General features: G+C 44.3%; 1 protein-coding gene across 6 annotated transcripts in view; it reads right to left on the bottom strand.

The window, feature by feature from the left end:
- Nucleotides 1–23,058, bottom strand: part of LOC143923394 (uncharacterized) — a 372,703-nt gene that overhangs the window by 309,850 nt on the left and 39,795 nt on the right. For all 6 annotated transcript variants that reach the window (XM_077447049.1, XM_077447046.1, XM_077447047.1 and 3 more), the window contains one exon: nucleotides 11,105–11,290. In XM_077447049.1, coding sequence (XP_077303175.1) covers nucleotides 11,105–11,290 — 186 coding nt within the window. The remainder of the gene's footprint in view (nucleotides 1–11,104; nucleotides 11,291–23,058) is intronic.

Raw genomic sequence — 23,058 nt, 5'->3', positions numbered from 1 at the left:
CTCAAAGCCAATCGGAGCAGGCTACTGTGTGTAGCCTGCTCGGATTGGCAGAGATTGCTACTCCAATCCGAGCAGGCTCTGTATTCATTTGAATACATCGCTCACTGGGATTGGTTCAGTGGTATATACTGTATGTAGCCGAAGCTACATACAGTATTACCTAGAAGGCATCCCAGCTGACCCGGCGTATAAGACGACCCCTCCTTTTTGCTCAGTTTTTTTTAGTGTAAAAGGTCGTCTTATACGCCGGAAAATACGGTAATTATTTTCTGTCCTATGGTATGTCTGTTCAGTGTGAACAGGCTGATGTGGGTTAATTCTTGGTTTGGGGGGGATTAATAAACAATATTATTTGTAATATGCACCATGAAGGGGGTTAATGTACTATCGCTGGTGCATTAGTGACCAGTGGCAGTTAATTAACCCCTTTGTACTGCGATAGTGGCAGTAACACCATTTCTTGATCATACATCACGGGACACAGGAGCTTCATTACATAGTGGGTTATATAGGCACCTCTGGTGATTGGACACTGGTTGACCCAATTAAAGAGAATTCCTCCCCTATATAACCCCTCCCATCAGGGAGGCACCTCAGTTTTTTCGCCAGTGTCTGGTCGATGGTCACGTAAAACTTAGCTCTATGCGGGTCCCGGCGAGGGCCGAAGGGCTACAACAAACCGGATCCATACCTCGGGCCGATAATTGACTCCCAAGATGGTATGGTACCCGGGCCTCGTCTGCCGAAGACACGAGGTTTTGCCTGTAAGTCCTCTCCATTGGAAGACTGGACTCTGGGACAACCAGACTTGGGGTACTGTTTACTCAGGGCGCCCGTAAGTACTGGCAGAGTTTTCTACAAGGCCCAGGTAGGAGAATCTTTTCGTAAGATTCCCAGATACGCCTGAAGGTTGGCTAACAATACCCGCCGTGATGGGTGAAGGCTGGAATTGGTCTGAAATCAGCAATTCCTGCGGCGGGGAACAGGTATGGGAAGTCATCCTATATATTTAATATATGAATGGATTTCTTCATTTTGAGTAGTTGTATGTCTTACCTGGTTTCCACCACTTGAGGGAGTAAGAGCAAGCCTGATGCATACTTACATGCCTTTCAAACAAACACGCTCAGTGAAATGCCTGGTCCTCCCAGCTATCACGTTTCCTTGCAGTCCCTGCCACAATACAAATAAAAAAGGGGTCCCACGCAGATCAGGGGGTCCCAGGTCACTCCTTTTGGGTTCCCCTTCCCCCCTCCGGATCCCGCGGTCCTCGTGCACGCGCGCGGGCGCGTGCACGCGCGCCGGGCGCGCTCCCGGCCTAATAGGGAGAGGGGGGGGGGTGTGGTTGCCAGCTGTGCACAATCAAGTGCTCCAGACTGCTATGCAGGCGCCAAAACGGCCGTTTTAAAAGCCCAGAGCGTCAGGGGACTGTAAGGTGAGACACAGGAGCTGTGGGCTGTAAGCATCCGTGGGATTGGATCCAGGCGAACCTTAAGACACCTACTCAGCATCATATTGTGCAGTTAAGCTTATATTGATTTATTGTGAGACTTTAAGCACAACAAAGTGATTGCATTTTACACTAGTAACTCTGCTTTGTAGCTCAGTACTATGTCTCCTCGTAAGAGGGTTTCAGGGGCAGGTAACAAAAGCACTGGCAGGTCACCGCCTAGGTCTAGGGGTTCTAAAGGTGCATGCAGATTACCATCCCCCTCTGCAAGAGTGGAGCCTGCATCTCAAGACGAGTCAGTGCCCCTTTCAGGCTTTGCAGCCTCTCCTAATGTCACAGCCCCGGTCTATGTCACGGAGGACTCCCTTAGGGCTTCATTGGAGAGTTTTGAAGGGAGGATAATGAATTTTATTTCTGCTTCCCTAAAAGATAGCAAGAAAAGGGGTAGATCCCCTCCCTCTGCTGAGATTCCTCTCTCAGACAGTTGCTCTGAAAATGAGGAGAGATCCCTATCTTTGGAAAGGGATCATGAGCAGTCGGATCAGTCAGAGGATGAGGAGTCAGTCCCCTCCTCCCAGGCACTCAGAAAGCAGGTGCAGTATTACACTGAATTGGTGCGTACCACGTTCAGAATGCCAGCTGCTGAAGTCGCTACATCCTCTGTCTCTTCCCTGGGAGTCAGAAGGGCCCCACAGACTGCTTGTTCCTTCCCAATTCATCCTTTAATGGCTGACTTGATGTATAAGGACTGGGGACATCCCGATAAACTGTTTACTCCTCCCAAGAGGTTTTCTATGTATTATCCCGTGGAGGAAAGTTTCACCAAGAAGTGGGGGGCCCCATCTGTGGATGCGGCTATCTCTTGTGTGAATAAAAACCTAACTTGTCCTTTGGATAATGCGCAGGTATTTAAGGATCCAGCTGACAAAAAGCTGGAAACCTTGTTAAAAGCCTCCTTTTCCATGGCCGGCGCTGTGGTGCAACCTACAGTCGCAGCCGTGGGGTTGTGTCAGTTCCTTAAGGAACAGGTTAAACAGATGTTCGAACTCCTTCCTAATGAGGAAGTAGAGAAATATGCAGAGATGCCTCACATCTTATGTTTCATAATTGATGCGATTTTGGATTCTGTCCAACAAGCATCACGTTTGTCCCTCATGCTGGTACACATGCGTAGGGCTCTATGGCTAAAGAATTGGGCTGCTGAGATGTCATGCAAGAAGCATTTGGCTGGGTTCCCATTTAAAGGGGAACGGTTGTTTGGAGAAGAATTAGATAAATTCGTCCAAAATATTTCGGGAGGCAAATCTACACTCCTTCCAGTCAAGACGAGTAAACGTCCTTCTTTCAGGCGTACTCTCTCTCCTGAAGCGTCAAGCTCTAAACAGTGGCGACGGCCTTCGCAGCCCTCCTCGGCTGGAAAGCCTCAGGGCCGAGCCCAGGGACAGAAAAGGACTTGGGGGCGGAAGCCTGCCAAGCAGACCTCCAAGACATCCTTGTGAAGGGGCGCCCCCGCTCGGCCGAGTGGGGGGAAGGCTCCTGCAGTTTGCAGGCGCCTGGCGGGAAGAGATTCAGGACAAATGGGTGATCTCTTCAGTATCTCTGGGCTACAAGCTAGAGTTTCAGGAGATTCCACCTTCTCGTTTTCTAAGGTCAAGGATCCCCAGGGATCCGATAAAGCAGAAACCGCTATTTCTGGCCTTAGATCAGTTACTATCCCAGGGTGTGATAGTAGAAGTGAGCCCGAAAGATCAGGGTTCAGGTTTCTATTCGAATCTCTTCACCGTTCCAAAACCAAACGGAAGTGTCAGACCTATCTTGGATCTGAGAGACTTAAACCAGTTTCTACACATCCAGACCTTCCGGATGCAGTCAATACGCACTGTGGTCTCCTCCCTGCAGGGAGGAGAATTCATGGCATCAATAGATATCAAAGACGCATATCTCCATGTGCCAATATTTCCCGCACACCAGAAGTTTCTGAGGTTTGCGGTAGAGCAGCGCCATTTTCAATTTGTGGCCCTGCCGTTCGGCCTAGCCACGGCCCCTCGAGTCTTCACGAAGATTCTAGACCCTCTCTTAGCAATCTTAAGAGTTCAGGGCATAGCCGTCATGGCTTACCTAGACGACTTGCTTCTCGTAGAGAGAACTGCAGCGTGCCTAAGTCGCAGCGTCACCAAAACGCTAGAACATCTGGGCCGCCTAGGTTGGATTATAAACCTAGAAAAGTCGTCTTTACAACCGACCACCAGGTTGGATTACCTGGGTCTGATTATCGACACCACTCAAGGCAGGGTGTTCCTTCCAAAACCAAAGGCCTTGGCCATCGGAGATCTAGTGCACCTGATTCTGGGCAGAAGATCTTCCGCCATTCGGTTGTGCATGAGACTGTTGGGAAAGATGGTCGCCTCTTTCGAGGCCGTTCCATTCGCCCAGTTCCACTCAAGGCCCCTGCAAAGATGCATCCTTGCGATTTGGAACAGGAAGCCCCAATCCCTGGATCTTCCTATGCGTTTATCCCCTCGGGCACGCAAAAGTCTTGTCTGGTGGTTACAGACCAAAAATTTGCTGAAAGGCAAAACCTTTCTTCCCCTCTCGTGGAAGATTGTCACCACGGATGCCAGCCTGACAGGCTGGGGAGCCGTGTTGCAGGAAACATGCTCGCAGGGAAAATGGTCTGCGACAGAAAGTCTGCTGCCCATAAACATCTTGGAGATTCGGGCAATTTACATGGCACTCAGAGAGTGGTCTCACAGACTGCGAGGTTTCCCAGTTCGGATTCAGTCCGACAATGCCACCGCAGTGGCTTACATCAATCACCAGGGCGGTACCAGAAGTCTGGTGGCCCAAAGGGAGGTGAATCGCATACTTGTCTGGGCAGAAGAGCATGTTCCGTGCCTCTCTGCAGTCTTCATCCCAGGAGTGGAGAATTGGCAGGCAGATTATCTCAGCCGCCAGCAGTTGTGCCCAGGAGAATGGGCTCTGCACCCCGAGGTGTTTCAAGACATATGTCACAAGTGGGGCACTCCAGACGTGGATTTGTTTGCGTCCAGATTCAACCGGAAACTGGACAACTTTGTGTCAAGGACAAGAGATGCACTTGCTCAGGGGTCAGATGCTCTGACAGTTCCCTGGGATCAGTACAATCTGATCTATGCCTTCCCCCCGAACCCGCTGTTATCGAGGTTCTTGAGAAGGGTCAAGAGGGAGACGAAGCCGGTCCTTCTAGTGGCCTCGGCTTGGCCCAGGCGACCATGGTTCGCAGAAATCATGAAGTTGGCAGTGGGCAGGTCATGGACCCTCCCTCTCCGGCCAGATCTGCTCTCACAGGGTCCAATCTACCACCCTGCTTTACGCAGTCTGAGTTTGACGGTCTGGCTGCTGAGACCCACATTTTGAGAGGCCGTGGTCTTTCGGGGCCAGTCCTCTCCACTCTGGTCAATGCCAGAAAACCGGCCTCCAGGCGTATCTATTACAAGATCTGGAGGGCATATGTTTCCTGGTGTGAACCCAGGAGATGGCATCCCAGAAGGTATGTCATTAGCAGAATCTTGGCCTTTCTCCAATCAGGCCTTGAAATGAATTTGGCCATAAGCACCATCAAGGTGCAGATTTCGGCCCTATCGGTCTTTTTTCAAAGATCGCTTGCATCACATTCCCTAGTACGGGCTTTTATCCAGGGGGCTATGCGGATGAGACCGCCAGTCAAACCTCCGGTATGCCCATGGGATCTGAATTTGGTTCTCTCGGCCTTAGAAGCCCAACCATTTGAACCTCTACATCTGGCTTCATTAACTCTCCTGACAAAGAAGCTGGTGTTCCTAGTAGCCATATCCACGGCTAGAAGGGTATCAGAATTGGCAGCTCTTTCCTGTAAAGAGCCCTATTTAATTATCCATAAGGACCGAGTGGTCATGCGTCCCAACAGGTCCTTCCTACCTAAGGTAGTTTCAGGTTTTCACCTGAATCAGGATGTAATCCTACCATCCTTTTTTCCAAACCCTCAGTCCATAGAGGAAGAGTCCTTACACACTTTAGATGTGGTTAGAGCAATCAGTCTTTATCTTCAGGCAACTGCTCAGATAAGGAAAACTGACTGTCTATTTATTCTGCCGGAGGGCCCTAAAAGGGGTCAGGCAGCGTCAAAGTCCACTCTCTCGAGGTGGATCAGACAGGTTATTTCTCAGGCCTATGATTTAAAGGGGAAGATTCCTCCTTTTCAGGTGAAAGCGCACTCTACTAGGGCTGTAAGTGCTTCTTGGGCAGTGCATCACCAGGCCTCCCTGGCTCAGATCTGTAAGGCTGCGACTTGGTCATCAGTCCACACATTCACCAGATTCTATCAGGTGGATGTCAGAGGGCAAGAGGATATCGCCTTTGGGCGTAGTGTTCTGCAGGCTGCAGTTTAGGTCCTCAGGTCCCTGGCGGTCTTCAATTATGATCTGTGTCTCCCTCCCCTCAACCTGAGCATTGCTATGGGACATCCCACTATGTAATGAAGCTCCTGTGTCCCGTGATGTATGATCAAGAAAATAGGATTTTTATATACAGCTTACCTGTAAAATCCTTTTCTTGAGAGTACATCACGGGACACAGGGCTCCCGCCCCTCTTGGGTTTTACGTGGTTTCTTATTGCTTTGCTACAAAACTGAGGTGCCTCCCTGATGGGAGGGGTTATATAGGGGAGGAATTCTCTTTAATTGGGTCAACCAGTGTCCAATCACCAGAGGTGCCTATATAACCCACTATGTAATGAAGCTCCTGTGTCCCGTGATGTACTCTCAAGAAAAGGATTTTACAGGTAAGCTGTATATAAAAATCCTATTTTCAGGGCTGTGTCGGCTAATTGCCAGTTCCTATCTCTTCACAGTTACTCAGCTGTTGATGATCCTGCTCGTCAGTCCTGCCTACATCAAGTCCAGAGGAGCTCTGCCTTCGCCTTGGTCACATCACAAAAATATATCTCCTGCGTTCCTGTTTAAAGACTGGCTTTGCTGACATCCCTTCTGGCTCCAGATCCTGCTTGCTGTTCCACTACATTGATCCCTGACACCTTGCTTGACTGACTATCCTTTCCGGTTACTGAACGTTGGCAATGTTTTGACTATGTTTGTTCTTTTTACTTTTATTATTAAACAAGTGTGATTTAACTGTACTTCTGTTTCGGTCTGATTTAATGGTTTCTGACACACAAGTGGCAGTGTTAATTAACCACTTTATGCTGAAGCATGAAAGGGTTAATTAACAATATCACTGGTGCCACCAATGCAGCACAAAGGGATTAATTAGCTGCCACTGGTCACTAATGGATCAGTGATAATACATTAACCCCCTTCATGCTGCATATTACAAATAGTAGTGTTATTCTCAGAGATGAGAAACTAAGAGATCAATTAGCAAAAGCAACACACTGTACACACATTACACATTGCTAGGCACATATTTATCCCTTGATTGGCCTAGATGTTAACCCCTTCCCAGCCAGCGTCGCAGTCCCATTATAGGTCGCTGTTCACGCCCAATAATAGTATAAGAAAAAAAGGAAATAATAATTCCAGTATATATACCAGTGGCCCCCCGGTCAGTCAGTAGCATTTACCCCATCACCGGCGGCTTCCCCTGTTCAGCGGCAATGGCCTCCTGTTCTCCTGCTCTCCATTGGTCTTCATGGTGGCGGCTTCCGTTTCCTCCCTCCTCCTCCGTGGCCAATCGGGATTCTTTTCTTTTCAGTTCAGATCAGTGTTTCAACAGCGAATATGAATTTGCTGTTGTAACACATCTGGGTGGGCTCCGTTTCCACTCTCTGCGTCCGGAGCCAACCCTATTTTGAAGCCTATTAGAGCCTCTGGCTCTAATCAAGTGCTTCAAAAAAAAACCTTGGACGCATGAATAGGGGGTGGCCATGGCGGCCATGGATAGATTCACGTTGTGCACGAATCTATCCATTGCATATAGGGGGGTGGAGTAGAAGGTGGCGCCCGCACCCCTAATATATACCATACTTTGTAGATGCTATAATTTCCACTCAAACCAGTCAATATACACTCATTGGGATTTTTTTTTTTATCAAAGACATGTAGCAGAATACATTTTGGCCTAAATATATGAAGAAATTTGATTTCTGATTTCCACAGTTCTTGTTAAGAGACAATAAATCTCTTTGCATTCAAAAAGTGCCCATCATTTCATCTTGCATTACACCCACCATGCCTGTTAACCCAATCTACAAGAAGGGATGTCAAGCTTTCCCTGACTCTTGAGGTCACCATTAGGCTTCTGGAGGCCCGGGACCCTGCTACATAAAGCATGACATATAAGATATCTATTTACTCAGCATAACATCATCTTTCACATTACAGAAATTATGGGGTATATATTATATTTTTTTTTTGTTTTTTTTATTCAGTAAAGTATATTATTTTTTTTTAAATTGCGTTTGAAAAACTGCTGCACAAAAACCATGTGACATAACAAATTTCAAAAAAAAAAAAAAAATATATATATATATATATATATATATATATATATATATATATATATATAAAATGCTTGGGGGATCTAAGTAAATTTCTTGTAAAAAAAATTAGAAGTCAAAGCCCACTCCCCCCCCCATCCCCCATAATGGATATCTCTCTCTGGGTCCGAGAGGTAGAACACATCTCACTGCATTGAGGGATAGGATGTTAAGGCGTTAGAGTACCAGCTGGAAAGCTTTAACGGCGTGTATATCAAAAGCAAATGCTCTGGATTTGGGGACTCTGGACACATTTAACAATCAAAATGCTTGCAGAGGTCTCTTGGTTTTCAGGCAAAAAAAACTAATTTTAAATATTACTAGACTGCAATATTGCAGGTTTAGCCACACATTTATCTTCCCACCAATAATATATTCTTCTTTTATTAAGAAAAGGCAATAAATAAGAGATCGTAAGTAAAATAAATTACTCGAAAATATTGCAGCAGCGCTTAATTCTGTCCATCAAAATATTATGAACATTCAAATGCCATATTTCAAACATATAAATAAAGTCCCATAAATTCTTCTTTTATTACTCACATTTAATGTTTTTTCGGTTTGTGGAGTGAGATCTACTTTGTGAGGATGTTCTGTAAAAAATAAAAAAAACATTTATAATTTTGAGTACAAAAAAGAGCTTTCCTGTATAGCTCTGTAAGAGTGTAAGACTGAAGAGTAGCTTTTCCTCTAGACATAGTAACTGAAATAAAATCTAAAATAAGTATTATTATCCAAAGGTAGTTAAAGATACCCTCTATTTATTCCATATATGTATTAATTTGTTTATTTCTATAGATAGATAGTCTATTAAAACTCTGATAATGATACTGTTGCTAACACAATAATATAAGATTAGCTATGGAAACAAACACACTGCTTAATAAAACAACGTCTTATTTATTTCCCAAGAAAATAGGAAAATGCTAACATGAAAACACTAAAGGAAGATATTACAAAGCATATAAAAAAAAGAACATCAAAGGTGCTTATGGCAAGGTGGTCCCCTCTCATCAGCTGGGCTCAGAGAACCATCAGACTAGAGCCAAGAGTGAAAAAAGGACAGTCATTTGGCCCAACCCTAATGTATTTCATCATCAACAACATCATCTGAGGGTGTCGTTGATGACGAAACACATCCGGGTTGGGCCAAATGACTGCCAGTTGTGATATCAGCATGCAAATCGGGACACGGCTTTTGCTATTGCGAAACAGCAGAGCAGCGTGCAGTAGGAGACACCGCCTTGGTTTTTACCCGTCTGGATCTATGCTGATTTCATTTGTTGACTGCTGATAGGAAATTTGTTTAGAGTAAGGGCAAGTCCTAAAAGGGGGGAGGAGCATGTTTTGATTTAATAAAGCTTTTAAATGGAATTACGCTATGGATCTTTTTTCTTTTGCTCTGGAATGAGTTGACCAGCATGAGATCCATCACTTGGTCTGCAATAGAGTATGAGGTGAAATCCATTCAGAGTGAATATCCGTGATTGGTGTTGATGCTGATTTCCCAGCATTGTCTGGTAAGAGTTTAATCACAAGGGGGTTTATCCATTACCCCCCCTTCATCTCATGTACGGAGGTGTTGGTAGCAGGTTATCACTGCAAATGTGTTAAACGAGATCTACTTCATATCTGGCTGGACTTTCACTATCTATACACATGGGATTAATCATTGCAAACTAGAACAGACATTTTTTTCACATGCTTTTTATATGATAGAGCACATCTGTAATAAGCATATTGTGTTCATTTATATGTAGAAATATATATGGAAAATGTGCAGCGCCAAGCAAAAAATGAACCCCAGATGATGCCTATTTAGGTGAAACGCGTCGCTGATCCCCTGGTTACTGTCTATTTTGAAGCCCTTGTTTTTACTCTGCAAAATGTAACTCTTATGTTTACAACAATAAATATTCCTTACGGAATTACGCTATGTGCCCTGTTCTTCCTCTCTTTTCTCTGTATGGTTGGGCTTATTTGCCCATTTTGTTTTACCTGCTTTATCCATCGTTTTGGAGTGTTTGCCTGAAGACCGTATCCACATAGTGAGCCGGAATTCCCTGGTCATCCTGTAAAATCTGTACGAGAGTCCTCATATAATATTTAGGCAAAGTCAACCAATTCTATCTTGGGGACCCAGGATTAAGTCTACAGGAAAACCACCGACAGAGATCAGATTGTCTGTAGTAATGTAGAGCCCCGTCTTCTTTTTCTTTTTTCGGTTTATGTGATATTCCTTGAAGCTCTCATCTAAAATCAAAGCTTTGTTACTCCCTGCTTTGGAGACATTGCCTCTTTGGGCTATGGAAAGTTTTGGTCGGTGATCACCTGGAGCGCTTACCTTCGTCTGAGATAGAGGATGTCTATGGGAGGACTGTTGGTTGAGATCGATTTCCATTAAGAGCTGGAATACAATCCCTTTGGGATTACACGCATTTTTGACCCACTGTCGTATGACAGGTGGGTCCAACATTTCCGGTAAGGGTATTCAACTTATCTCTATTGATTGCTGTGTCTTCAGACATTACTACAGACAAGCTGATCTCTGTCGGTGGTTTTCCTGTAGCCTTAATCCTGGGTCCCCAAGAGAGAATTGGTTGACTTTGCCTAAATATTATATGAGGACTCTCGTGCAGATTGATACACTATTAATTGTTTGAATTTTTTGCTATGTGACTTTAATGATATCACGTTTTTTTCACATATAAGTTGTATGTGTATTCCACTGGGGATTGCACATTATACATATTGTTGTTCACACAGATAAGTGTGAGACTTCCCTGTGGTTCAACACAGGTTGCTTACACTTTTCGTACAAATTATCTTTAGATTTTATGTACATTTATTTTTTCCTTTAGCGCTACATTTTTTGTTTCACATTTATATATATATTTCTCCTACTCCATAAGCGCTTGTATTTGGAAGGGCTGGTTTTAGTTTGTATTTTAGATATCATCTACTGTATGTACTTCATCTGTGTATTAGTCTGGAGTTCCACTTTAAGTTCCTGTGCTCTTCCTATCACTGTTCCCATCACTTCCCAGATCACAGTTGTCGGCCTTCAGCCCTATATTCTACATTTATTCAAAGGACAGAATTGTTTAGGAACATTACAGGTGAAATCAGTTAAAGGAAATGACCTGACATATGGAGGAATGGCTGTAATGTCTTTAGTTTCTGGACCAGTTTCATTTCATCCTCTTTATCTTTATGTGAAATGGGACAAAGATCTTCAGTTAATTTCTCAATATCCGAACGTTTCTTCTTTAATGACATCATCCCTTTACCCTGAACGTCATCAATTATCATAACCACATTTCCCTTTCCTGTGCACAAAATGAAAGTAATAATTAGTATTGTTAATTTCATAGATAATTAGATACATCATTTCTTTATTGTCATTGCAATTAGTCACAATATTAGTAATTATTACTGACTATTATTGGTTGCCCCCCCCCCCCCTCCAGTCTTATCATCACCCATCTCTAACCCAACAGCTCCTATTTCAGTCCTATCCTCACCTTCCCCCCAATCCAGCAGCCCCCTTTCACCTGCCAGTCTTATACTCTCCTATACCCCATCCAGCGGGAAATTGTTCATGAAGAACCAGAGCTGCATTTCAGAATCTTACACTTGTAAATGCACGCATGTACTAACTTCATTCAATCTCATGCTGAGTTTCAACACAGAATGCACCAATGAATGAATGGAGACTGTGGAGATGAGTGAATTTAGATCGCATAGAGGAAAAAATTAAGAAATGCAATAGTGGACTAAATTAAGAGTGCATAGAGGACTGAATGGAGACTGTATAGAGGATTGAATCGAGACTGCACAGAGGACTGAATGAAGACTGTAAAGAGGACTGAATGGAGACTGCATAGAGGATCAAATGGAGACTGCATAGAGGACTGAATGAAGACTGCATAGAGGATTGAATGGAAACTGTATAGAGCACTGAATTGAGGACTGAATGGAGAATTCATAGAGGAGTTAATGGAGAATTCATAGAGGAGTGAATGGAGACTGCATAGAGGATTGAATAGAGACTGCATAGAGGATCGAATAGAGACTGCATAAAGGATTGAATGGAGACTGCATAGAGGATTGAATGGAGACTGCATAGAGGATCGAATAGAGACTGCATAGAGGATTGAATGGAGACTGCATAGAGGATCGAATAGAGACTGCATAGAGGACTGAATGGAAACTGTATAGAGCACTGAATGGAGACTGAATTAAGGACTGGATGGAGACTGCATAGAGTGAATGGAAACTGCATATAGGATTGAATAGAGACTGCATAGAGGATCGAATAGAGACTGCATAGAGGACTGAATGGAAACCGTATAGAGCACTGAATTGAGGACTGGATGGAGACTGCATAGAGTGAATGGAAACTGCATATAGGATCGAATAGAGACTGCATAGAGGATTGAATGGAGACTGCATAGAGGATCAAATAGAGACTGCATAGACGAGTGAATGGAGACTGCATAGAGGACTGAATGGAGACTGTATAGAGGACTGAATGGAGACTGTATAGAGGACTGAATGGAGAATGTGTTGAGGACCAAATATAGACTGCATAGAGGACTGAATTGAGACTATGTTGAGGACCAAATATAGACTGCATAGAGGACTGAATGGAGACTGTCTTGAGGACCAAATATAGACTACATAGAAGACTGAATGGAGAGTGTATAGAGGACGGAATGGAGACTGCATAGCTGACCAAATTTAGACTGTCTTGAGGACCAAATATAGACTGCATAGAGGAGTGAATGGAGACTGCATAGAGGACTGAATGGAGACTGTATAGAAACTGAATGGAGACTGCATAGGGGAACCAAGTATAGACTGCATAGAGGACTGAATGGAGACTGTGTAGAGGAGAGAATGGAGACTAACCAGAGGACTGTGGAAGACTGAATTGAGGACTGAATGGAGACTGTATAGAGGACTGGACAGAGACTGCATAGAGGACTGAATGGAGACTGTGTAGAGGAGAGAATGGAAACTAACCAGAGGACTGGATGGAGACTGAATTGAGGACTGAATGGAGACTGTTTAGAGGACTGAATGGAGACTGTTTAGAGGACTGAATGGAGACTGTGTTGAGCTCCAAATATGGACTGCCTAGAGGTCTGATTGGGGACTGTGTTGAGGACCAAATAGAGGCTGAATAAAGCACTGAATGGAGACTGCACTGAGGGCTGAATGGAGACTGCATAGAAGGCTGAATGGAGATTGTGTTGAGGGCTGAATGGAGCCTCTGTTGAGGACCCAATAGATACCACATTGAGGACCAAATGGAGTCTGCATAGAGGAATGAATCAGGACTTTGTAGAGGACTGAATGGAGACTGCACAAAGGAGTGAATGATGACTGCATAGAGGAACAAAAAGAGATTACATGGAGGACTGAAGGAAGAGTGAACAGAGGACCAAACAGAGTAGAAATAGAGTACTGAATAGAGAGTACATAGAGGACTGGTTCAAGATTGTATAGAAGACCAAATGGAGACTGCTTAGAGGAATCAATGAAGACAGCACAGAGGACCAAATTCTCGGGGGGCTCAGGGAGTATCATGCATAGTAACATCTTATGTGTTACACCCTAAATACGGTTGCTATATATAACATGTTACTAAAGGCAAACTTATCCTTTAAGGGTCTGCAACGTAAACATGTTACTTGAACTGAAGGTATACAAATAAAGGAAAGCAGCATCTTACATTCAAGGTTCAATATGCTTATATATTTCCTTCACTGGTCCCTCTTTTCTTCCCTCATCATGTTAATAAGATTTTTTAGGTAAAATATTTCTGTTTACATGACATACCTTATTTTAGACACAGTGATCTGATCAATGGGTCTCTATTCTTCTGTATGCATTGCTGGCAGATCAGCTGATGGAAGGATAGAAAACATCCTCTCAAGAGTCCTCAGTCCTGATTCAGGCAGTGGACTAGCTAGTTTTGAGGGGAGTTGTGCAAATATTAAAATGCTTTTATGGGTGGGTGTCAATCTGAAGGAGTGGGTGCTCCTAGCTAGTATTTGCATAAAAACCACCTTAAGGAACATCCACATTTGCACGCTAAGCCTCCATGATTAAAAGAACTGAAATGCAAATGACTGAAACGGGACAGGTAGCCTGTAGTCAGGTTGGATAGAAAACAGTTAAATGATGCTAGATTCTCTTTGGCCAGGAAATGAGAGAATCTCATGCAACTATGCAAGACTGGAGGGAAGGCTGGAATTTAGCTTTACGCCTGCCCAGAAAGAAATACATAAGCAGGGCTGGACTTACCATTGGGCTTGACTGGGCTCAAGCCCATGGGCCCCGCCCAATAGCGGGCCCCGCAGAGCCCCTGAGATACACAGCCGAGTGTACGCGGCTTACCTTTGCTCACAGTCACGCCCAGTCCCACCCTATGATGGACATAACACAGGGACTGAGCATGACTGTGAGCTGAGTCGAGTAGACTTGGCTACTCTCGGCTCCGCTCGGGACTGCGAGAGGACCCAAGAGCCACCGAGAAGACCCGAGAGCCGCCGAGAAGACCCGAGAGCCGCTGAGAGGACCCGAGAGCCGCTGAGAGGACCTGAGAGCCACCAAGATACACAGGACTCTTTATCTCGGCAGCGCCATTTTTAAACTTCAAGACTGCAATGACAATGCTGCAAATGACAAGGCTACACAGACAAGGCTGCAATGACACTGGACAAAGCTGCAGATGGATGGGCAAGGCTGCAGATGGACACTGATAAGGCTGCATTGATGGGTATTTCAATGTAAGATTTTTCCTTAAACTTCCCTCCTAAAAGTTTTTTTCCTTAAAATTCCCTCCTAAATTTGGGGTGCGTGTTATACGCTGGTGCGTGTTGATAAATAGGGTAATGTATAGAAGGTAGATCCCAAAAGTGACTCAAGCCCAGGGGCCCCCACCACCCTAAGTCCTACCTTGTACATAAGCATTACAAAAGCTGATATTGCCAATTTCCATCTGAAAATTCTGGCTTTATATTCATTGGCCTGCATCAAGTATGTACAATAACTCCTGATTAGATATGAGCTTGGGCATCCTTCAAACTCATCTCTAGTCCAACTTTCAAATCTGACTTTCTTTAATTCCATCAGCTGAGAATTGGTTCATTCCTTGACATTGACTTAGGCTCCATGCACATTGCCTTAGAAAATGTTGTTTTTACAGCAGTTTCGTGTTCTGCCTGTAGAAGCAGCTCAATGTTATCCTATGTGTCCATGTACATTAGGACGATTACAGGCATATTTTAAGCTCAATATTTAGAGGCAGGAAAAAACCTGATTGGAAATGTCTGCCAGAAAAAAAAAAACACACAAAAGTGTTTTTAATTTTGCCAAGGGTTTTTTTTTTTTTTTTTTAACCCAGTGTGCATGGAGCCTAAATATAATAGACATGTGCAAAGGGAAAAAATTAGTTTAGTTTAGTTTCATTTTAATTCGTTAATTAATTAATTTCATTTAGTTATATTAGTTAAAATAGTTAAATTCATTTTCGGATTTCTTTTCGTTTTCTACTGAGTTCAAAAATTCGGTCGCATTTGAAAATATTTCAACCAAATTCGAAAATATTTCTACTGGATTCTAAATGAATTCAACATGATTCAAAATTATTTCAACCGCATTGAAAACTATTTAACCACTTGCCGCCCGCCCTATTACAAATTGACGGCGGCAAGGTGGTTTCGTTATCCTAACATCACGTCATATGACGTCCTGTAGGATACAGTGGAATCGGGCGCCCCCGGGGGCACGCACCACGGCGATCGGGGATGACGCTTGTCCCTCGGACACAGCGCTTCCCCGATCAGGGTAAACAGCCAATGAAATTGGCTGTTTACCATGTGATCGGCTGTATCCAATAACAGCCGGTCACATGTCACAACAAACCCGGCCGCGCGCAATGAGCGCCGCCGGGAGTGAACAGTACGCCGATCGGAGATGGTATATGTCCCTCGGACATATCCCCATCCCGATCTGGGTAAACAGCCAATGAAATGGCTGTTTACCCACGTGATCGGCTGTGTCCAATCACAGCCGGTCACAAGTGTAAACACAACAGGCAGTATCCAGGGATCTCTCCTTCTCTCTCCTCACACCGATCGTGAGGAGAGAGAAGGAGAGATCTGTGAGTTAGAACATTTCCATTTTTATTATACTGTGCTCAATAATCAAAATCCCCAATAAAGAGGACCTGTCACAGCCCACCTGTCACAGCCCATCAGGACCTGTCACAGCCCACCTGTCACAGCCCACCTGTCAAAGCCCATCAGGACCTGTCACAGCCCACCTGTCACAGCCCACCTGTCACAGCCCATCAGGACCTGTCGCAGACCATCAGAACTTGTCGCAAGCCCATCAGAACTTGCCGCAAGCCCATCAGAACCTGTCGCAGCCCATCAGGACCTGTCGCAGGCCAGCAGGACCTGTTGTAGGCCAGCAGGACCTGTCGCAGCCCGCCATCAGCACCCCCATCGGTACCGCTATCAGCACAGCCACCGCCATCAGCACCACCACCGTTACCGCCATCAGCACAGCCACCGCCATTAGCACCGGCATCAGTATCATCAGAATCTGACAGCCCACCTGTCACAGCCCACCTGTCACAGCCCATCAGGACCTGTCGCAGCACATCAGAACCTGTCGCAGCCCATCAGAACCTGTCGCAGGCCAGCAGGACCTGTCACAGCCTAGCAGGACCTGTCACAGCCCAGCAGGACCTGTCACAGCCCACCATCAGCACCCCCATCGGTACCGCCATCAGCACAGCCACCGCCATCAGCACAGTCACCGCCATCAGCACAGCCACCGCCATTAGCACCGGCATCAGTATCATCTGAATCTGACAGCCCATCTGTCACAAAGCCCGCCATCGGTACCACCATCAGTACCATCTGCATCTGACAGCCCACCTGTCATACAGGCCACCATCAGTACCACTAACAGTACCGCTATCAGTGCCGCTATCAGTGCCGCTATTAGTACCGCCATCAGAACCATCTGGATCTGACAGCCCATCTTTCACACAGGCCCGACATCACTACCGCTTCACAGTCCCGCTATAAAGTACCATCACACAGGCCATCAGTAACCTGTCAGTACCATCTCACAGGCCCGCCATCAGTGAGCTGTCAGTACCACCACCAGTTTTGTCACAGAAGCCCGTCAAAAGTACCACCATGTCCCAAAGAGTTTACACAGCTGAGGAGGCATATAACATCCTCACCATGTCGGATGATGAGAGCAGCGGGGAGCTCTCATTATTCAATTCTGGTTCGGAATACGAACCAGTGGAGGATAGTGGATCGGAGTCCGAGTCAGCGGAAGAAACCGCCCCTCCTACAAGAGTAAGGCAATCAGGACCAAGATCAGAACACCTGCCTACCACCAGCAGCGCCAGACCCCAAGAAGAGGAACCCAGTACAAGTACTGGAATTGCACATCGATCCCAAAGAATCCAGGCCCAGTCCTACCTTCCCGATGCCCTGGCAAACCCCTTATGGTTGCCTGCCAACTCAGGATCGGCTACAATCCCGCCTTTCACTGCACAGCCAGGTGTGCAACCCAACACTTCAAATTTTTCACATTTGGACTATTTCTATTTGTTTTTCCCCGAAGATTTGTTGCAGTACATGGTTGACCAAACAAATCTCTATGCAGAGCAATTTATTGCTGCCAACCGCGGTACATCCTACGCCCGTATGTTCCAATGGCGACGTCTAACACTAGACGAATTAAAATTGTTTTTGGGCCTTACTTTTAATATGGGGCTTACAAAGAAAAACGAACTGCATGCCTACTGGTCCACCCACCCCATCCACCACATGCCCATATATTCTTCTGTTATGTCCAGGTCACGGTACGAGAAGATTATGCGCTTCCTACATTTCAATGACAATTCGCAGTGCTCTCCCCAAGATCATCCCAACCACGACAAATTATATAAGATTTGCCCCCTAATAAATTCTTTTACCAAACGATTTTCTGAAGTCTTTATCCCCGACCAAAATATTTGTGTAGACGAATCCCTTATCCACTTTACTGGCCGGCTACATATGAAGCAGTATATCCCAAGTAAGAGAGCCAGGTACGGTGTGAAATTGAATAAATTATGTGACCGAGCCACTGGATACGTGTACACATTTCGTATTTATGAGGGAAAAGACTCCCAGCTCCAGCCCCCTGAGTGCCCCACATATATAGGAACCAGTGGTAAAATTGTGTGGGACCTTGCATACCCCCTGTTCAAAAAAGGTTACCATTTATATGTAGATAATTACTACAGCAGCTTGCCCCTTTTCCATCACCTGTATCATGAAAAAACCCTGGCCTGCGGTACCTTCCGAAAAAATAGGAAGGGCTTCCCACAAAATTTATTATCAAAACGGCTACAAAAGGGGGAAGCCGCATTCATGAGGAATGAGGAGGTGTTGGCCATGAAGTGGCGGGACAAGAAGGATGTTCATATGATGAGTACCATTCACAATGGCACCTTGGTGGAGATTCAGAGAAGACGTGGTCCCATAGTAAAGCCTGAATGTGTCAATGACTACAATCTTTATATGGGGGGGGTGGATTTAAATGATCAGATGCTGCAACCGTATTTATCAACCCGCAAGTCCAGATATTGGTATAAAAAAGTCGCATTTCATCTGTTTCATATGGCCATGTTCAATTCATTTGTCTGCTATCAAAAGTCACCCCAAAACCAACCCATCAGCTACCTCAAATATATTGAAAACATTATCACTGCCCTTATTTACCAGCAAGGACCCACCCCAGGAAGCATTCGCTCTGACTGTGTGAGTCGCCTACATGAGCAACATTTTCCCTATAGCATTCCCCCCACAGAACCTGGAAGAAGACGCCAAAAGAGATGTCGTGTATGCTCAAATAGAGGAGTTAGAAGAGATACAAGTTATTATTGTCCTGATTGTCCCTCCCAACCTGGCCTGTGTATCGGTGATTGTTTCAAAAAGTATCACACATCCATCCGATATTAGTTCCCCTTATTAGTAACAGACTGCCATTTCCCCATTTCAATTACCTCTGTGCATCATTTTCCTGCCACCATGTTTACTGACCCTGGCCTGTTTACCGACAATGTCTTTGCCTGTCGTTTTGAAACCACGTTTCTGGACTTCCACGTGCACCAACCTCAGCCTGTTTACCAACGATGCCTTTGCCTGCTGTTTTAACCATGCTTCTGACTGCCACGTGCACCGACCTCGGCCTGTTTACCGACCATGCCTTTGCCTGAAGTTTTAACCACGTTTCTGATTTCCACGTGCACCGACCTCGGCCTGTTAAATCGACCATGTTTTTGCCTGCCACTTGGACTGATCTTTTGCCCTTCTACGTCAGTATGCAGGGGTCTCACATATGTGAGGGGCTTCAGAATAGCGTTCTGAGTAGAGAAAATCAGTTTTTGGTTTTCTGTGCTCCTAGAACAGGGTCTGGTTGCCCGGAGGCTTCAAAGAGAATTGGGTGGGAGAAGCCCCTACCCCTGTCCCCCTGGCCCTAAGCTTGATGGCCCTTCCTGCTGCCTGGGCCAAAACTTTGGCTGTGCTGACCATATTGCTGCCTGTAATGACCCAGGACTTTATGGACTGTGTTTCTTTCTGCTGCCTGGACCAATAATTTGGCTGTGTTGACAATATCTCGGCCTGCTGCCTCTACTAACAATAGACAGTATTTCTGCCTGGACATCTCTGCCTGCTACCTGGACCAATGCTTTGGCTGTGCTGACAGTATCTCTGCCTGAACTAACTATGGACAGTATTCCTGCCTGCTGCCTGGATGATTGCTTTTGCTGTCGCTGACCACATCCCTGCCTGGTGCCTGGACCGATGCTCTCTTCTGTGGACCACTACACTACTAAAACCCAAGGTAATCTTTTGTTATTTGGTATGTACAGGTTATGTGTTAGAAATATGAAGAGCCTTCAAAAATTTGATTGGTAGTCAGGAAATTATATGTGTAATTTATGCTCCTAGGACGACTGGAGGTGCTATTTGGATGTTAGGCCTCTGTATGTGGCCAGGCTGTGTAAAAGTCTCACACACGTGGTATCGCCATACTCAGGAGGAGTAGCAGAATGTATTTTGGGGTGTCATTTTTGCTATGTACATTATATGCGTTGGAAATATCTTATAAATGGACAACTTTGTGTAAAAAAAATGCATTTTCCTTTTTTTCCCACGTTTTCTGAAAACTTCTGGAAAAAAATGAACCGTTAAAAAGACTCATTATGCCTCATAGATTATACGTTGGGGTGTTTGCTTTCCAAAATGGGGTCATTTTGTGGGCGTTTCCATTGTCCTGGTGCTCCAGGGCCTTCAAAAATGAGCTAGGTCATCATGAAATTATATGTGTAATTTTGCTCCTAGAATGCCTGGAGGTGCTACTTGGATGTTAGGCCTCTGTATATGGCCAGGCTGTATAAAAGTCTCACACATGTGGTATCCCCATACTCAGGAGGAGTAGCAGAATGTATTTTGGGGTGTCATTTTTGCTATGTACATGCTATGTGTTGGAAATATCTTATAAATGGACAACTTTGTGTAAAAAAAATGCATTTTCATTTTTTTCCCACGTTTTCTGAAAACTTCTGGAAAAAAATGAACCGTTAAAAAGACTCATTATGCCTCATAGATTATACGTTGGGGTGTTTGCTTTCCAAAATGGGGTCATTTTGTGGGCGTTTTCATTGTCCTGGTGCTCCAGGGCCTTCAAAAATGAGCTAGGTCATCATGAAATTATATGTGTAATTTTGCTCCTAGAATGCCTGGAGGTGCTACTTGGATGCTAGGCCTCTGTATATGGCCAGGCTGTGTAAAAGTCTCACACATGTGGTATCGCCATACTCAGGAGGAGTAACAGAATGTATTTTGGGGTGTCATTTTTGCTATGTAAATGCTATGTGTTGGAAATATCTTATAAATGGACAACTTTGTGTAAAAAAAATGCATTTTCATTTTTTTCCCACGTTTTCTGAAACTTCTGGAAAAAAATGAACCGTTAAAAAGACTCATTATGCCTCATAGATTATACGTTGGGGTGTTTGCTTTCCAAAATGGGGTCATTTTGTGGGCGTTTCCATTGTCCTGGTGCTCCAGGGCCTTCAAAAATGAGCTAGGTCATCATGAAATTATATGTGTAATTTTGCTCCTAGAATGCCTGGAGGTGCTACTTGGATGTTAGGCCTCTGTATATGGCCAGGCTGTGTAAAAGTCTCACACATGTGGTATCGCCATACTCAGGAGGAGTAGCAGAATGTATTTTGGGGTGTCATTTTTGCTATGTACATGCTATGTGTTGGAAATATCTTATAAATGGACAACTTTGTGTAAAAAAAATGCATTTTCATTTTTTTCCCACGTTTTCTGAAAACTTCTGGAAAAAAATGAACCGTTAAAAAGACTCATTATGCCTCATAGATTATACGTTGGGGTGTTTGCTTTCCAAATTGGGGTCATTTTGTGGGCGTTTCCATTGTCCTGGTGCTCCAGGGCCTTCAAAACTGAGCTTGGTCATCATGAAATTATATGTGTAATTTTACTCCTAGAATGCCTGGAGGTGCTACTTGGATATTAGGCCTCTGTGTGTGGCCAGGCTGTGTAAAAGTCTCACACATGTGGTATTGCCATACTCAGGAGGAGTAGCAGATTGTATTTTTGGGTGTTGTTGCAAGTATGCGCATGCTGTGTTCAAGAAATAACCTGTCAATACAATAAGTTTGTGTAAAAAAAAAAAAAAAAAGTCTTAATTTTGCAAAGAATTGTGGGAAAAATGACAACTTCAAAAAACTCACCATGCCTCTTACTAAATACATTGGACTGTCTACTTTCCAAAAAGGGGTCATTTGGGGGGTATTTGTACTTTCCTTGATTGTTAGTGTCTCAAGAAATGAGATAGGCCTTCAGTACATCAGGTGTGATCAGATGTGATCAATTTTCAGTGATTTGCACCCTAAATTGTAGACTCTATAACTTTCACACAGACAAAATAATATCCACTAATTTGGGTTATTTTTACCAAAGATATGTAGCAGTATAAATTTTGACCCAAATTTATGAATAAAAATTACTTATTTGCAAAATTTTACAATAGAAACGAAAAAAAAGTGTTTTTTTTTCAAAATTTTCGCTCTTTTTCCGCTTATATCGCAAAAAATAAAAAACTCAGCGGTGATTAAATAGTATCAAAAGAAAGCTATAATTGTAAGAAAAAAATGATACAAATTTTGTTTGGATACAGTGTAGCTTGAAAGAGTAATTGTCATTCAAAGTGTGAGAGTACTGAAAGCTGAAAATTCGGGTCACAAAATGTAATTCTCTGCTGCAGAAAAATGCTTGACATTTTGCGACCCGACTTTGGGGCCCCGTAACTCGGGGTTACTTGGAGCTAGAAACCCCAAATTTGGAGAGGTTGTAGTGCTAGTTCTACTGTGTTTGCATACCAAATTTGGGGTTTCTAGCTGCAGGTTCTCCCTGAGATACGTGGCCCCAAATTCGGGTCACAAAATGTAATTTTTCAAATTTGAATTGAATTCGAATTTCGTTTGAATTCGTTAGCATTGTAATTCGGTAATTCGAATGCATCCGAATGTCCGAATAATGAAAATTTGTCTGAATTTCAATTCGTAACGAAACTAAATGCACATGTCTGAAATATAGTGATGTGTCCATATAAAAGCACTAAGGTCACCAGCACTCCACACCTTTGTGTAAGTGTGCTGCAAGGCAGAGAATGACATGGCCCATAGCTGATTGAAGTGAACAAAATGCAACTTGGAAGTTTGGATATAGATTAGCTCAGAGAACCCCTGAGATCACCTCTAATCCTGATCTAGATGCTCGCTTTGGGTCTGCTAGTATTAGACTGCTAGTTCTCTACAAATAGCCAGATTAAAGTGAAATGCTTCAGAGGAGAGTGACTTGAGGCAGGGGCTGTGTTGGAAGTCATCTATACTGATTACACTTCATGGTGTGACTTTGAGGAGTGTGGCTTTAATCTTTGCTTTTGCTATACATGCCTGAGGGGGATG

The sequence above is a fragment of the Lithobates pipiens genome, unplaced genomic scaffold, assembly GCF_037356315.1.
Source record: "Lithobates pipiens isolate NorthernLeopardFrog02 unplaced genomic scaffold, aLitPip1_a1.2 Scaffold_22, whole genome shotgun sequence".
NCBI lineage: Eukaryota > Metazoa > Chordata > Amphibia > Anura > Ranidae > Lithobates > Lithobates pipiens.
The sequence above is the reverse complement of the archived record's forward strand: the minus strand, read 5'-3'. Positions and strand labels throughout refer to the sequence as shown.